This window comes from Sorghum bicolor, chromosome 10 (assembly GCF_000003195.3).
Source record: "Sorghum bicolor cultivar BTx623 chromosome 10, Sorghum_bicolor_NCBIv3, whole genome shotgun sequence".
Taxonomy (NCBI): Eukaryota; Viridiplantae; Streptophyta; class Magnoliopsida; order Poales; family Poaceae; genus Sorghum; species Sorghum bicolor.
Window position 1 is genome coordinate 6,078,291 of NC_012879.2, and position 17,047 is coordinate 6,095,337.

Sequence of the window (17,047 nt, forward strand, 5' to 3'; positions counted from 1 at the left end):
GTGTATTTATCCACAAACGTCGTGGCAGCCACGGGGCCCGCGGGGAAGGCAACGCCGCTATCTACGAGGCCCCACCCAGCACCTCTGCGTCCTGACCCCACACGTCGGTCGGCGTGGGTCGGCTAGCCTCCCGTGTCTGCAGGAAGGCAGGGCCGCGAAAGGGCGGTCCACGTCAGGGCGCCGAGCTGAGCTGGAGGCGCGCCCACCCTTTCCAAAGTTTTCATTGTGTGGACCGTGACAGCTGGCGACGGGTGGGGCCCGTGCCGGAAGCGAGCGAGTGGAGGGGAGCGGCGGCCGCAGCGCCAGCGCCACTCGTCGGCTCCGGTTGGGTGGGTGTGGATTCGGTGCAGGTTCGGTTCAGCATTCAGCTGGCCAGTCGCTGTCGTGAGGGCCCCGCGCGCCCATTTTCCTTGCTGGTTCCGTGCTTTTTAAATTTCTATAATTCTAAAAACAAGGAAAAGGATTTTGGCGCCACTGATGTTTTTGTCTGGGGTTGGTGCCTCCAATCATTCATAGGGGTAGCTGAATTACTCTTGGAGGAGGAGAATTGGAAAGAAAGAGATGGCGTCTCAGTTAATCAGTTGAAGTGTTAGAGAGAACCAGTAACTTCTTGTAGGTCGTGCTATTTTTCATTAAAAAAAACAAAACAAATTTGCAGCATACTTTCTCCATCTAAGGCCGGCTCTATAATTTTAAAGGTCTTTGGGCAAGTAAGAAGATAAGGACCCGTTCAACTAACTTTTAATATCAAAATTACTTTATATAGTACAGATAATAAAAATTACTTTGCAATATATGTGTAGTTCATAAAACATAACAATATTTTGTTCTTCTTATTTTCTTTTCTTTTCTTTTTTTAGTACCCAACAAATATTTTTTAGGCAACATCTAATATATTTAGATAAATACATTGAATTATAAATTTATAATCCTAGGCCCTAGCACTATACTAGCGTAGTCCATACACAAAACAAAAAAGATAAAATGAAAAATACTAATCGATCATGGTTGTTGGTGTGTTGCTTACTATGATGGCGTGTGTGTTTGTTGTCCGCTGTCCCAATTGTTATGTAGAGTAGGACTAGAAGGAAGAGTTATCTGGCTTTGGCTAGTTTGTCTTGGACCTCCAAATGCTCATTATGCCAAATAGAATATATATATATATATATATATATACACACACACACACACTCTTGGCTCTTGGGCCTCCAAGCTCCATGGGCCTCCGGTGGTCGCGTGGGAGTGGCCATATATATGTGCGTACGGCCTTCGTGTACGATGATCGATGAGCGTCCGACCAGGGCGCACACAAGTCCAGCCTTGGCTGTGCAAGCTAGCTAGCAAACGTGACGAAAGTCGAGCACAATGGTTTTGGTGGAAAGATGCACGCGACTGGTACATAGCAGGTCGTAGTACTGCTTGCTCGTGCACATGCCTGAGTTGTATGGAAGCTAGGCGTCGCTATCATCCTGGCCGTCCGATCGAGGTACGACTGTACCAGTGTACTGTTGAGGTGCCGTGCGCCACCGTGTACACTTTGGAAGCTAGTGCGTGCCGCAAGAGGACGAGCTAGGAAGGGACTCATCACGTGTGGCTACGCTACGCCTAGTCTCCTACTACGTATACGCGAGCTCAGCATTCACCATTCACCCGTATATATCGTCTTCGTTCGATGCCGCTACATCCGTGTCAGGTGGCTAAATAAGCGCAGTGGATTTAGCTGCTGGTCAAAGTCCAGTTGCCCAGTTGGCCGGCCAGGAAACGCGTCGGCAACTTGGCATCGCCGGCCACCGCGTCGCGTAGAGACGACGGCCGCGGGCGGGCGGGCGCCAAAGGCGAGCAGACGTGCGGCGTGCCTCCCGCTGGCGCGGCCTCGACCCGACCCGGACCCGATGTCAGCTGTGGTTGCGGTTGCGGTTCGTCCTTTGAACGTGCCTACAACTAGAAGCCGGGCGACACGCCGCGGCGAAACCGGAGGACAGGTCGCGTCCGGCGTCCGTCGTCAGCCGTGCTCAGCGTCTGGTCCGAGTCCGATCTGACCCTTCCTCCGCCCGCCTGCCGTGTTCTCTTCCGTGGAGACGCGACGACGCAGGCTGCCGCCGCCGCCGCCGCGCGCCAGGGCTCGTGTGCGTGTGCGTCTCGCTGCGCCCGACCCTCACCGGATGCAGGCCGCGGTAGGACATGAGCGCCCAACAGCCGGCAGGTGACGTGACGGTGAAACGTGAGCCGAATACAGCGGCGGCGTTCATGGGTAAGGCCTTGTTTAGTTCCGAAAACTGAAAAGTTTTCGGAACTGTAGCACTTTCGTTTGTTTGTGGTAAATATTGTCCAATCATAGATTAACTAGAGTCAAAAGATTCGTCTCGTGATTTACAGTCAAACTGTGTGATTGGTTTTTGTTTTCGTCTATATTTAATGCTTCATGCATGTGCCGCAAGATTTGATGTGACAGGAAATCTTGAAAATTTTTTGAATTTCGGGATGAACTAAACAAGGCCTAAGGGTAATCTCCCGGCGGGACCACGCCGGATACAGTGATTAATAACGTGACCCGTCGTGACAGCGCCTGCAACGATCCGGCGCATGATGAGCGGCTCGTACGACGGTACACTAGTACACTGACGGCACCGTACCTGTTCCTGTCGACATCAGATGGCCTTGTTTAGTTCCAAAAAATTTTACAAAATTTTTCAGATTTCTCGTCACATCGAATCTTTAAACGCATACATAAAGTATTAAATATAGATGAAAATAAAAACTAATTGCACAGTTTAGTCGGAATTGACGAGACGAATCTTTTGAGCCTAGTTAATCCATGATTGGATAATATTTGTCAAATACAAACGAAAGTGCTAGAGTATCGATTTCCCAAAATTTTTGGGAACTAAACAAGGCCAGGCTTTGTTTACTTCGAAAAGTGAAAAATTTTTGGTACTGTACCACTTTCGTTTGTTTGTGACAAATATTATCCAATCATAGATTAACTAGGATCAAAAGATTCGTCTCGTGATTTATAACTAAGCTGTGTAATTAGTTTTTGTTTTTGTCTATATTTAATGTTTAATGCATGTACCACAAGATTCGATATGACGGAGAATCTTGAAAACTTTTTGGTTTTCAGAGTGAACTAAACAAGGCCGTAGTTCTGAATGTAACATTTTCGTTTGTTTGTAGTAAATATTGTTCAATTATAGATTAATTAGGATCAAAAAATTTGTCTCGCGATTTACAGGTTGTAATTAGTTTTTGTTTTCATTTATATATAAAGCTTTATGTATGTTTTTTTTTTTGAGGGAACTGGAGGGGCCGGAGCCCAGCTTTATGCATGTGCCGCAAGACTCGATGCGATGAGAATTTTTTGGTTTTTGGGTTGAACTAAACAAGGCCAGAGTAGACCAGACGCTGCTAATAGAGACGTGATCACGTGAACGAAGTAGACTCCACGGGTTTACCCCTGGGTTCACACTTCCGTTCCATTTCATCACCTGTACTCCATTCGTGGCCAGAAACCCTTTTTGACGGATGTGCTCACTCACTGCCTCTTTGATCTGCGACCGCGACAACTTTATTAGACGGGACGGGCGAGCTGATTTCCGTCTCAAAATCCAAATCGGCTTTGAGTTTTCTCTATATGTAATCATGATCTTTCCTAGCAACCTGTGGTCCTGTTGTTGCTGAAGATCGAAACAATATTTGGAGTAGACTGTGATTATATACCTATTAGAACAAATCGATTTCATTTTACATGTCTTAAACTCTTAATAATCAAAACATCTTCGATGAAATGGCGCACATGAATCTGCAACACATAAACCCCAAGTCATTTTCTCTATTGCATAGGAAAGAGAAACGGCGACATGACGCCAATTTATTATGCACCGCAATTTTCCAAGAATTGATAGTAAATTACAATTTGCAGTCCTGATTGTTTTGAGGCCATGAGAATGCCACGTCGCGCACTTCCGCTTTCTTAAAGTGAAAAGCGTGAAGATTTTTTTCGTTACGATACGACTCTTTTCCTTTTGTCCGCACCATTGCAAAATTATCAGTAGACTGGAATTACTACATTGAGTCATTGACCCATGGTGCAGTATGCTGCCACTTGCAACACAAACGCGTGGCGAAATCGATGTTTCTGTCTTCTCCATATATGTCCTTGGCTCATATATATTTCTGAAATTCAGATTCAGTGTAGTGAAATGTACGTACACAGTTATCCAAATGTCTTAACGGATTCCAATTGACAAGCCTTTCCTCAACAGATCCATGTGAGGTGAAAACGTCCCTTCATTGCTAGTGAGGTGTAGTGGAGACGACGACTCGATTGCCGACCTGATACTACTGGTTGTTGCTATCCTCCTCCTCCATCCCTGATGCTTATCTGCATTCGGCAGGAGCTTGGCGAGCGACTCGGCGTTATCTTTTGTTGGCCACCAGCTTTGGTGAATCTGGCCTCAGTTTGTCCATGTCATTCTCACTTTGTTGTTCGTTCCTGCGCCCGCCAAATGCCAATGCACGTGCCTCCTATTCTACCTGCCTGAAGTGATACACACGTCTTCGGACCTGAACACTTGGGTGCAAATAAAAGCGCAGGTAGGCCGTCATGTACTCATGTCTCGTCAGCTTGGCCATGTTGCAGCTCCATGAAAAGATTATCGTCGTGCTCGTTGGACCAGGATTAGTTGAAAAGATATCCGTCGACACCACCCATATTTCGGACAGCGACACCAGTAAATAGATAGGCAAGAATCTGAAAATGAAGAAGCGACAGGATCACATCAATGGCAGATCCAAGTAAAGCATTCAAATGGTCAAGGTCAAGAGACACTCATTCCAACCGTACATATATAACAGGTGTGTCAAAGAGGGTAGAAAAGTTTGCTGCAGCGTTTATACAGCTGCATAAGAATACTTACTGACAATTACAAACTCAATAGACTCGTTATCACTATCATTACTGGGCCGGGAGGAAGCTACCTCTGTCACTACAAGCTTCCCCCCAACTCTCAATATTCTACTCATCATCACAGGTAAAGACAATACAGATGCATAAAAGAGTACGTCCACTGGGGGGATCAAGATTATGCCCAGTTGGTTGACCGTTTGAAGATGACGCTTTGTGAATGGGTTGTTCCACATTAATGTGTTCATAGCTGGGGCAACAAAGAGCGGTTTGCTATAGTCCCACGCTCTCACGATGCATGTTAAGAGGTTGTCACATAACCCACCAGCGATGTGAACAAAATAATCTAGCATCAGTTTTGTTTTTGTATAAAGTGAAACTATTTCACTATTCACAAAGAGAAAAAGGTACCTTAGCCATGGTATTTGCTAATAATGGAGCAATCACCATAATATCTGCCCATTTACGCAGCTCAATGTGTAAAACTTCATATGCTATCTTCTTCCAGGTAGACCACTCATCATCATCAGTGTAAAGAACAATGTCACTTGGTAGAGATGATCCATCAATAAAGTGCAAAGATGATGCGGTGGCCACGGCTCGGACATCCGCCCACTCAGAGAAACTACGACAAAGGTTCTCAAATTTTATAGCAGCTACACTTCCTGAAGCAGCAAGGAGGACCCGAGGCTTACTAGGTTGTGAGTAGTCCATCGCCAAAATTCTCTTGCACTGGCTCTGATGTAGCCATCAGTTCCGCTTGAAACGCTCAGCTATATATAATTTGAGCAAGTAAGAGGATTTGTACAGGTATAGAAAAACATGATTAACAATGAAAGATCTGGAGAGAAATGAAAGAAAAACAAGGAATGAATCATTTCCAATAAAAAAAGTTACTTCTCCATCACTCCATGTGGCCATGAGTTTTATTTTTGTAAGGCCGAGGAATGATATGTTTCCAGATTCTTGACTCTTCTAGTGCTATGGAAAACCAGTGTTCTAAGTTTCAAGGATAAGCGCTTTTCTTTATCCTCTGCTTATTTACAGTTCGAGAAAGGTAGACAATGCAATTACTCTGCAGAACAGTTCAGTGAAACGTAAAAATCTGAATTCTCCTGCAAATTAGAAATACATGCACATACTGTCTCGTGTCTCCTCTTATATCTAACGACCATAGGCTATACATAAATAAGGACAAGGGTTCTAGCACCACTACTGTATTATTTCCACGAGCCTATGCTATGACTACTGCGAATGCATCCAATACTAAATATTCTCAGGATTTTGAGTTACAGAACAGTACTGCACATATCGGTTGAAAGTAAACTAGGAAAGTGAAATCCAGTTTGTTATTCGGTCCCTCAACACCAAACCTGCCCAATTGGTAGAGGCGTGAGCGTGAGGATACCAGGACATGATCCCAACAGATTAATTCCGTAGTTGCCTAAACTCCCTACAGACCATGGGGGCAACAAACTATGAAATAACCTCCTACTGTAATTTTGCTCCGAAGGAATAAATTAGGCCTAGAGATGTGTAATTTTGTTCAGAAGGAATAAATTAGGCCTAGAGATCTCAGTGCTTGACAAAATTGGTGGGCATGAGAGTTCAATCCTTGGAAAATAAAACACATTCACTCGCTTTAGATGTGTATGGTGTCCGCCTTACGGCCGAGGCGTCCAATAAACGTTGCTCTGAGGTCACGTCAAATCGCTTGTGGCATGCGCCATAAGGACCGGCAGTGGGAGGAAGCTGGAGATTGATGGGGGATCGGCAAGAGCGAGAGAGACGATTGGGAGGTTTCTCTCACCAGTAAACGGGAGAGGAAGCAGAAGCAGCAGCAGCCCCGTGCCGCCGTGCCGCCCGTCGAGAAGTAGCTGCCGCCAAGTCGCGCTCGATCTGACGGGGCGCAACACGTTTAGGGAGGGAGGGGAAGCAGCATAGAGGAGAAGGAGAGAGGGAAGCGCGAGGGAGAGGAGCGGAGCTGCAATGGCGGTGCTGGAGAACGGGAAGGAGGAGAGTAGCGTCGCTGGAGACGAGAGAGGGGAGCGGCAGCGCTGCAGAGTGCAGACTGGAGACGACAGACGAGAGTAGTACGAGACAGGGGAGCGGCGGCAAAGGGCCAGGGCCGCGACGGCTGAGGGGATTGGGCTGCGGCCTGTGAGGTGGGTTTGTCGCCTGGGCTAGCCCACTTCTTTTTTTAGTGATGGGCTAGCCCACTTCTTACACATCCTCCTTTCTTTTTTGCCCCTCCTTTTCCTTTTTCTCCATCCTCTAGACATCCTCTACCGTCCATTCTATAGCTTTGCACCGCTATTTTGCATTTTGTTTGGAAAATGCAAAACGCCAAAACAACAAGTTAGGGTTAGAAAAGTAGGGCAAAGGAGGATACATGATAAAAGTAAGGTTATAGGTTGATTTATTCGATTGTATTCTTCTCAATTGGTCATGGCCCTTTATATATAGGATTGGGCGATCTTATTTTATAGGACGTCGAAACCAATTGAGCAGGGGCAAACACTAGAACATGTAGAGTTGCTTTCACTTGGTTATCTCGATTCATTAGAAAAAAACAAAAGCCGGATGTCCTCAGTTTCATGTTCTAAGTTCTTTGATTTCGCTAGAGTTAACTTTAGCCTTTAGTGCCTTAACATTAATACGCCTCAAGTTTCATGTCTTAAACTATATATTCATCAAAAGAGGAACGAATAAAAATTGATGCCGAAAAAGATAAAGAAAGTTAAACGTATTAAAACGCTGATGGTTTACGTGGCTGATAAGTCGACTGTATAGAAAGCCATGCAGCCTGAGGCACGACGGCTCGGCCCACGGCACGACATTTTGGCCCGGTCCGAGCACGGTATGGCTCGGGCCGGTGTGCAGGCCGTGTTTGGGCCGACCTCTGAGCCCGCGGGCTGACCCAGCCTAGCCCGAGTTTTAGGAGTCCGCCCGACAACGGTCCGGTGCCACCTCCACGGGCATTGTACAAACAGCTCATTTTTATGTTACATGTCTTTTGATGTCATTTTTATAATCTAAGACTGAGATTGTGAATCTGAAAAGTTGAGAGCTGTAAAAAGTTGATTGTCTCATTATGCTGGTGAAGCGATCATTGTCATTATGCGGTTATTTTGATTTTTTTTTACAAAAACGGATTGTGAGCCGGCACGGCCCGTTGGGCTACGCGGGCCAGCATGGCACAAAGTCAGCCCGTGGGCCTGTACTTGGGCTGAAGGCCAGGCACGCGGGCCAAGTCGACACGGCACGCTACGGCCCAATGGCCATCTATAGTCGACTGACACTAATTTGGTACTATAGCTGATAAATCCAATTAATAAGTTTAAACGAACACGACGACATAACGTGTTTATGTACATGCACATTCGTACACAAAAGATGAGCTCAAACTCAAAGGCTCAAACCTGCACGCTCAATTAGGGCCCGTTGAGTTAAGTTTTTTCGGCTTGGAACAGCCTGAAATAATTCCAGTGCAATATAATTTATTGAATGGTTACATGTCCAAAACAACTCCAGTTCGGGCTGCAAACGAACGGCCCCCCACGCGCACCGGGTCCATCTGCCGGAGTTCAGAACCCGACAGTGGCCACGGGCCCGAAAGAGGCGGCGCGGGCACAGTCGACGCCGGCGGGGGCGTGCAGCGCGCCCACAAGCACGTTGCCGTCGACGAGTTCGCGCAGCGCCTGCTCGTAGCCGGCCCTCAGCCGCCGCAGCGCGCGCCGGTACACCGCGGCGAGCCACGGCCACCGCAGGCGCAGCCGCATCCGCAGCACCCCGAAGAACCTCGTCTTCCTCCCTTCGCCACCACCGAGCCTCACCACCGGCATCCTCTTCTTCCTCCGTCCGCTGTTCGGCTGTGCCTGCGACGCCGCCCCGGAGGAGTACGCCGCCCTCCGCTTCTGCGCCAGGCGGAACTGCATGGCTGATCTCCTCTCCTGGCTCGCTCGCTCCCTGCCTCAACGCCTACCAGAAGACCAGGAAGAAGGAAAGGAAGCCGATCGATCTCTGGGACTGGGTCACTCCTGCCTCGATCTTGTTGCTATATGGTGCTGCTGGGCGCTGGAAGAAGCTACGCGTGAGCTTTGGGCGTCCTAGCAGCTTTGCTTGCAGCTGCAGGTGTGTTCTAATTATAGTAGCTAGATAGTACTGTGATTATCTGTGACTTCCCGTTTACTGGACCTGGACGCCAACGTAAGCTGTCTCAGTTTAATAACAAACTAGAAGGATTTCCCGCGCGCGTTGCTGCGGTATGAAGGGGGAATATAAATATAGCCTCACGGTAATCCATTGAGTCATCTATATATAGTTTTAGTAGTCAGTTTCGGAAGAGTAAGAGAGAAGATCACGTGAGAGAATAATTGCTAGCAGTACGCATACATGGTCATGTGTAGGTAGCTGCATCCACTGCTGAAACTATTTGTGAGTGGGCACTTAATTGCATGCAGCAGCAGGAGAAGTGGATGATGACGTGGCGTAAGGAGGTGCAAGAGAATTAGCTTAGTGGAGTTTATCTTTATAGGATATATAGATACGAGTTGTATATACATTTATAAAAAAAATGAGCAGTATATATACAATATACTCACTGCTTTATGATTATATTTTAGGTAGTATATTATATATACGCTATTTAACTCTGCAAGAGGAATACGTCGTTTCTTCGTCTTGAAGGGCACTGTCCAATGGTGTGCCAAAGGGTCGGCAAAGTTTATCGTGGGTGCAGGTATACTATATGACGATCGTTCGTCTAAAAAAGGGGTAAGAACTGGACTGCATACTATGTATATGTATGATTGCAACAGGCTGTGCCGGGCGATTAATTGACGAGTGATGACTTCTTCTGAGATAAACTCTCACTCTTCTGGTCATACTCGGTACTCCTAGTGTAGTACTATATAAACATCTTTAGTGATAAACCTAGCTCATATTACACGAGAAAAACTAAATATTGTACACAACCACCCGCCTTATATTAGCTTATCTAAACTAGTTCTTCATCATCATTTGCCAGAAGGTCTATAAATTATTCTGAATGATTTTTCTCTTCATCTAGTGACGAAGATCGGTCAACTTAGTTACGAAAGATAAAGTCCGGTCATTGGGCTGCTGGAGCCTGACATCGGCCAAATTTGCGAAAAAGGCTCGGATAAGCAAGCAGAGACAAACCTGATAATATGAAATATATGGACCTTTTCGTCGCAGACCGTTAGGTGAATGGATAATAAACGTTGGAGCCGATGATGTGTGGATCAGGGACTTGATAGTGCATTCTAAGCTGTTTTTTTTTTGAATTGCTATAGAATATAAAATTATAACACTCCACATCGTGAGATGCATGCTATAGTGAGCAAAACAGAGGGCTGTTAAAACGAGCAAACAATGATGATACAAGCTGGTACTCCCTCCGTTCCAATATTAGGCCTTGTTCAGCTGATGAATTTTCTTTGTTTTAGGTATTATAGTACTTTCGTTTGCATTTGGTAATTATTATCTAATTATAGGCTAATTAGATTTAAAAGATTCGCCTCGCAAATTACAGACAAACTATGTAATTCGTTATTTTTTTAATCTATATTTAGTGCTCATGCCGCAAGATTTAATTTGAAGGGAAATCTGGAATTTTTTGGAGAACTAAACAAAGGCTTTATTACCGTCCTAGGATATATAGTGAATACTCAAAATGACCTATATACCCCTACAAGCTTAGCAAGAAACACGCTTCTCAGATGTCTAGCTCGTCAAGTGAGGAATTCTGCCACCAACGGACACAACTTTTCACCACACCAACTTGCAGCTCATTGAATGAAAGCTCGTGTGGATCAAGTGGTGCATTAGATGGAGATTGTGAGGCTAAAATGCCAATGAGGAGCTAACTGATTCTTCCTACGTTGTGAACTTTTATGTTGTGATGGGCTATGTCGTGCGAGAATCATGCCATTTTTACGTGAATTTAAATTTAAATTGTCATGTTTGAATTTGAATAACATTTTTTTTGAGTTTATGTCGAATCAAAGAGATAGAATGGATACTAATAAGAGAGAAAAAAAATGAAGTAGCGACCCTAATTTACGGCTATTTCTGGAGCTGAACTAAAAAAACAGAACACCCAAAAGTAAAAAAGAGCTCACAAATTAAAAAAAAAACAGTCCTAATTTAGGGACTACTGCTGGAGTTTCTTTGAATCAACTCTTAACGAAACAACAACAATGATCTTTGCACTTACACAAGTAGCACTCGGCCACCGTTTTGGGAAAAATGGGAGTTGTTGTTGTCTTTGGCCTTGTTTAGTTCCAAGATTCCCCATCACATCGAATCTTGTAGCACATGCATGAAACATTAAATATAGACAAAAACAAAAACTAATTATACAGTTTAGCTGTAAATCACGAGACGAATCTTTTGATCCTAGTTAGTCCATAATTAGATAATATTTGTCACAAACAAACGAAAGTGCTTTTCACTTTTCAGAACTAAACAAGGCCTTTTCGTTGTTTTTGTTTTTTTAGCAGAGGGAGTGTAGAATATGTGGGCTACTGGGCCCACGGCACTTAATACAAAGCCCATAACGTACGCAGTTGCAGCCCATACGCACAACTACCAAGCAAAGCCCAAATAATAACACGCTAGCTTCGCGGTGAAGGCACGGTCACAACTCCCAAGTCCCAACCCAATCCAGCCCAGCAACCAACGACCCCCCCCGGCCGTTTTCACTTGCCACCATTCCCCACCACCGCATAGATCGCCCGCCGGTGACGGCGACCACTGATGGCTCCGGCCGTGGCCGGGGCGGCGTCGGTGGCGATGAGCCAGGCACTGCGGGACCGCCAGATCCTCGACGCCGTGGGCACCGGCGCCGCCGCGCTCTCGCTGGCGGGCTCCTCCTTCATCGTGCTCTGCTACCTCCTCTTCCGCGAGCTCCGCAAGTTCTCCTTCAAGCTCGTCTTCTACCTAGCCGTCTCGGTGAGTGGCCTGCTCGAATCTCGGTGCTCTTCAGGGTCTTCGGGTTTGAGCCGCTAGTTGTGCGATGTACCCGCGGTTATTGTTTCAAATTGGAAGCTCGTGGTGCGATCTGTGCGGTGTGTTTCATTAATTTGCGTACCAGTTGTGCGCATTTGGTGGTTCATATTCTTAGTTTTAGAAGAGGGCTGTGTTGATTTTTTGCATATTAGTTGAATTAGTTCTCGAGAATTTGGTATTCTGGTGCCATCAGTAAGTAGGGATCTGGATCTTCAGAAATGTGCATACAATCGTCAATTTTCACCTACGAGGTAAATTTGAACAGTTGTGTGGTAGTCTTAGCCTAGTGTTCGTCATAGTACATTTTGCACTTGGATTTTGTTTGAAATACATTCAAATTCCTGTTTTTTAAAGTATGATATTTAAGGTCATATGAGTCTACGGTTTGTTGCAGCCACACATGTGCTCCGCCTCCAATTGGATAGAACTAGATCACTAGATGGGAGCATAATTTTTTTTTCATATATTTAGTTCATAGTTCATTCTTAAATATGGAAACAGCTGCTCTCATAATTTTTTGTTTTGTTGAACATTGATACCAATAGGCATGAACTTATCTAGTTCATCACTTGACAACTAGTAGTTTGCTTTTGTTAAAATGATATTACATGTCTAGTTGCTTAGCTGACACATGGAAACATTAGCCGAAGCTTGGTTTGTTCATTATTAGTGTTGCTCTAGCTGTTGCATGTTTTCTGATAACTTTGTCCTGAATTGCAGGATATGTTTTGCAGCTTATTCACTATACTGGGGTATGTTGTATTTCTTCTGCTGCACATAAATACTTTCTCAGTTTCATGCTTAGTGTTAATTTACTTTTACTATTAACAGCCTGCCAGAATGAACGTATGCAGCATCATTATGCTTATTATTCAAATCATATCCAAGTAGTTTGAACTGTTAACCTTGTATTCTGCTTACTAAGAAGTATTAATGCCAGGATTAACACAGAATAATTGTTTCTGTTTAAGAAAATCACACCAGACTATTCTTTCTCCCATTTCTTTTTGTGTCTGAACTCTGAATGCATAGTTTGGTTATGTGCTCATGGTAAAACATTTCTTAACCATGTTTTCTTATGTTGCAGGGGGCCATCGAATGCATTTTACTGCTTTGCACATGACTACAGTGCTCATTTCTTCTGTGTGGCTTCTTTTCTATGGACAACCACCATAGCATTCACTCTGCATCGCACAGTTGTAAAACACAAAACTGATGTTGAAGAATTTGGATCTATTTTCCACTTATATGTGTGGGGTATGCAAACTGTTGATTACATACCTGCCTTTGTTTGAACTTATATGTTCCAAATTAAGTAACATTTTGGACAAGTTAGATAACAGTTTCTGGAGAGACCCTGTGTTGAAAAAAATAACAATTTTGTATCCATATGAATCAATGTTCTTGACAAAAGCTAAAATTGTCCACACCATTTATATATGTTTGATGTATTGTGTTGCATCTGTTTGCTAACACATAGATTATCATATTCCTTAGAAGTTATTTAGATGTGATGCATGTACCTTTTTCATCAGTTTCTTCTGTTGCTTTTTGGGGCCTCTATGCCTTGTTAGAAGCTAAGCTTGCAAGTTCCAATTCATTTGCCTGTCCGTAATCTGCACCCATGTCTATAACTGTTGAATTTATTTAATTGTTAATGTGTTTATTAGTATCTCAGGCTACAGATTATGTTTCCAATTTGATTGTCCCATCCCTGGATATTTTGTTGCAGATCAGCATGCTCAAATGGTCTTTTGTTTTCATTATTGTTTCCTTTATCTGCATATTCATGTATATGTTTCTTTTAGTTTTGTTTTATAGTTTGGCTGCATCATCTTATCTTGGGAGGCTGTTCCCTCTCATGTCTTTTAGAAGCTTTTATCTGATGTACTGTAGGTAGGCATACTCCATTTTTAGCAATAGATCACTATTTTAATGACTTTCTTTCGAAGCCATGTGTCAGTATGTCACTGTGTTAGCTTTAAAAATCAGTTTAAAAGGTTTCAAGTTTTTATTTATTTATTTCTCCAGGAACTTCACTAGCTACCACTGTACTACGTTCGATAGGAAGTGACTATGGAAGACCAGGTTCATGGTGCTGGATCCAGCAGGGAAGCATGGCAAAGGCATGTGATCTTTTGTTGTCTTTGAATTTTTTCCTTGATTATTACACAACCATTAGTAGTATGCGTCACTTCTCTGAGAGTTAAATGAAGTTCGGCATATTTGGTTAAAGACAATTTTTGTATAAGCTCATCTATGTTTGAATTCTAAGGGAGTCTATACTATTTATATCAATTTTTGGACATATTTTGCTTGGACTATGAGAAGTTACTGTCCTCAGCTAGACAATGAATTTAAACTGAAATTCCAATTTTGTCACCATAATAGCAATTCTTTCACTAAAATGACCTTACTTGCAGGTCCTGCACTTAGTAACTTTTTATCTTCCACTTTGGGGTGCCATTTTGTACAATGGGTTTACATACTATGAAGTAAACCGCATGCTGAACAATGCAACACGGGTTAGCAGACTTTCTCAACAATTCTCCCTTGTACATTGATGGTTACTGTGACCTTCATTGTAAACTCTTTGGCACATTCTGCTATTTTTGCTTGTATGTTCTGAATTTTAATAAGCTCATGATTTTTTTAGATGGCTGCTGGCATAAGTGATCGATCAAACCAGTCTGATATTAGGGCAGACAGGAAGGTACAAAATTCTCAGAAAATATTTGACGTTGTTTCTGCTTCAGTGCTTCTGCTGGAGTATTTTTCCCTTTCCTATTGATTGTTACCGATGTCCTTTTTTACTTCCAGAGATAGCTTACTTTCTTTCGTAAATTTTATACATCTGGGATTGCAGATAAACTGAGAACAAACAATATGCCAGTTCTTTTGATGAAAATGTTATCGAATGTACTCAACTATCTCTATCATGTCCCTTTCTGTCCTAATTACCTCTATACAGCTGTTCATTATATTATGCAAAAACAAGTGGATAAAAGTTTATTTGAGCATGCATGATTGATTGTTTTTTGCAGGCATTTAACCGATGGGGTTATTACCCTCTAATTCTAATCGGTTCATGGGCATTTGCAACTATCAATCGTCTTTATGACTTTGCCAATCCAGGGCACAAGATATTTTGGCTCTCCTTTCTTGATGTTGGGTTCGCTGGACTTATGGTGAGTCTCTTAATGCTTGTGTTTTGATACTAAATGTTACTGAAATAGCGTACCATGAACTTTTCTATAAAAACTAAGGCTACCTACATATTGTGGGCATAATTTATCATAAAGGGGCTTGAGTAAGAGGCCTCCACATTGCTTCAATTTTTTTCTCCTGTCCCCATAAGTAATTAGCTCTGAATGAGTGAATGGGAGGGCTGGAGGTCTAACCACTCTTGTGCTTTCATATGGAAATGGGTGCATAAAATAGATTTGAGACTTCAATCCTTCATTCCTTCATTATCATAAGCAATACTCCCTCCGCCATCTAGCTTTCCTCCAAATGCACCAATTATAAGTCCATGATAACTCTAGTGCACCTTTTTGCTTTATTCTTCCATGCCTTACCTTGCTTAAATGCACACATCCATTTATTTTCCTATATAAGCTATTGAGTTATGTACATAAGTGTTTTGTTTGATTGACACACTACTATATTCCATGGTTTGCTTCTCTTCTTTCTTTGTGGATATTTTGATGTTTCCTGTTTTATCTAGGGCCTATTCAATTCCATTGCTTATGGGCTAAACTCTTCTGTGCGCCGAGCTATTTCAGAAAGAATCGACATGTAAGTTTTAATCCCCAACTTAATTGCAACCATACTTTTCTTCATCGTTATGCATTATTTACTGTAAGCATTCTAGTTATGCCACTACGAGAAAATAATGTGTAGCTATAAAGAATTTTATTTCCTAAATTTTCCAGGTTCCTACCTGAGAGAATCAAAAGGAGCCTCCCTACTTTCTCACGATTGAGGAGTCAACAGGAAAATGAACTGACTTCTCTTATTGTCGAGGGTAACTGATATGTAATGCAATCTATGAATTTTCCATGCATACAATTTTTTTTTTCTATCTTTTCGTTCTTCAATCTCCAACAAGGGAATACAACATCACTGTAGGAGCAGTTGGTTAGCATTGTTGATCGTCCGGTGTCCGGTACATGTTGAGTTGGTTCGGCTGTGTCCATTGTTGATCGTCTTAACACGAGACCTGGGTTTGGGGGGTTCATAGTTCCGGCCAGAGTATATAGTAGGCTAGAATAGGAACAGTCGTTAGATACACTGATGTTCATCTGTAGCTAGTTAAGCAGAATTTGTTTGTTCAGATGTACGAGTATAATCACTTCTGTACAATGCACATCTAGCGCTACACGATTTGCAATTTTTCAGTTTGTCCCTCTTTGCCCCTTATCATTTGTTCTCATATGTCTGGATGGTTATATTCCTTCTCTATAAGGTGAGGGAATTTTGAGTGCTTTTGAGAACTATACCTCGTGTTTGATCTTTCGCCGTAGCATTCAATTGATCGTTGTAGTCGGTGATGGCCAGAAGCACTGGAGCTTGCGTGTGCTCAACTGAGATGGTTGTACACTTGTATCATTGTATGTAGCATCTCCAACATAGTTCTCACCTTTGTCATCTCCAGAGATGTCTATGCGCATGATTTTTTTTTTGACAACTATGCGCGTGATCTTTGAGTCAGCAATTCAGCATGGAGGATTGCCAGGGTGTATTGCCAGGGCGATTTTTACACTCTCTACATCGATTTTTACAGCATTGACCGAGTCAGCCTGTTCGTTGGTCTAAAAAATTATGGCTGAAAATACTGTTCGTCGATTTATCGTGAGAGAAAAATAATGTTGGTTGGTAAAAAAAGTACGGCTTACAAGACAAACAAAACGGTTCACCGGTATTTTGCTAGGGTATGAAGCCAACCACCCGTCTCCATCAGATATTCTACTTAAGTAGAATGGATATTGATGGAGACGGGGTGGTTCCATGCAGGGGCTTCATGCCCTGGCGGGGTGGTTCCATGCAGGGGCTTCATGCCCTGACAATACACCGGTAACCAAGCATTATAGCTCCCAACTATTTAAG

At 43.4% G+C, this 17,047-nt stretch overlaps 1 protein-coding gene and 1 pseudogene across 1 annotated transcript; one reads left to right on the plus strand and one right to left on the minus strand.

Annotated features, from left to right (window-relative positions):
• Positions 3,838-5,654, minus strand: LOC8070739 (annotated as a pseudogene).
• Positions 11,583-16,360, plus strand: LOC8070741 (G-protein coupled receptor 1). Its single transcript, XM_021450135.1, has 10 exons — positions 11,583-11,881; positions 12,659-12,690; positions 13,026-13,195; positions 13,970-14,064; positions 14,362-14,463; positions 14,595-14,651; positions 14,983-15,126; positions 15,666-15,736; positions 15,874-15,976; positions 16,070-16,360. Exons 1-9 carry the CDS (start codon positions 11,687-11,689, stop codon positions 15,971-15,973), a joined length of 966 nt encoding a protein of 321 aa, XP_021305810.1. The 5' UTR covers positions 11,583-11,686; the 3' UTR covers positions 15,974-15,976; positions 16,070-16,360.

Excerpts from the sequence above, each read along its gene's own strand:
- LOC8070741 (XM_021450135.1), top strand. The coding sequence starts at position 11,687 with ATGGCTCCGGCCGTGGCCGGGGCGGCGTCGGTGGCGATGAGCCAGGCA. Across the intron at positions 12,691-13,025 it reads AGCTTATTCACTATACTGGG|GGGGCCATCGAATGCATTTT; the intron begins GTATGTTGTATT and ends CTTATGTTGCAG. Across the intron at positions 14,464-14,594 it reads TGCTGAACAATGCAACACGG|ATGGCTGCTGGCATAAGTGA; the intron begins GTTAGCAGACTT and ends TGATTTTTTTAG.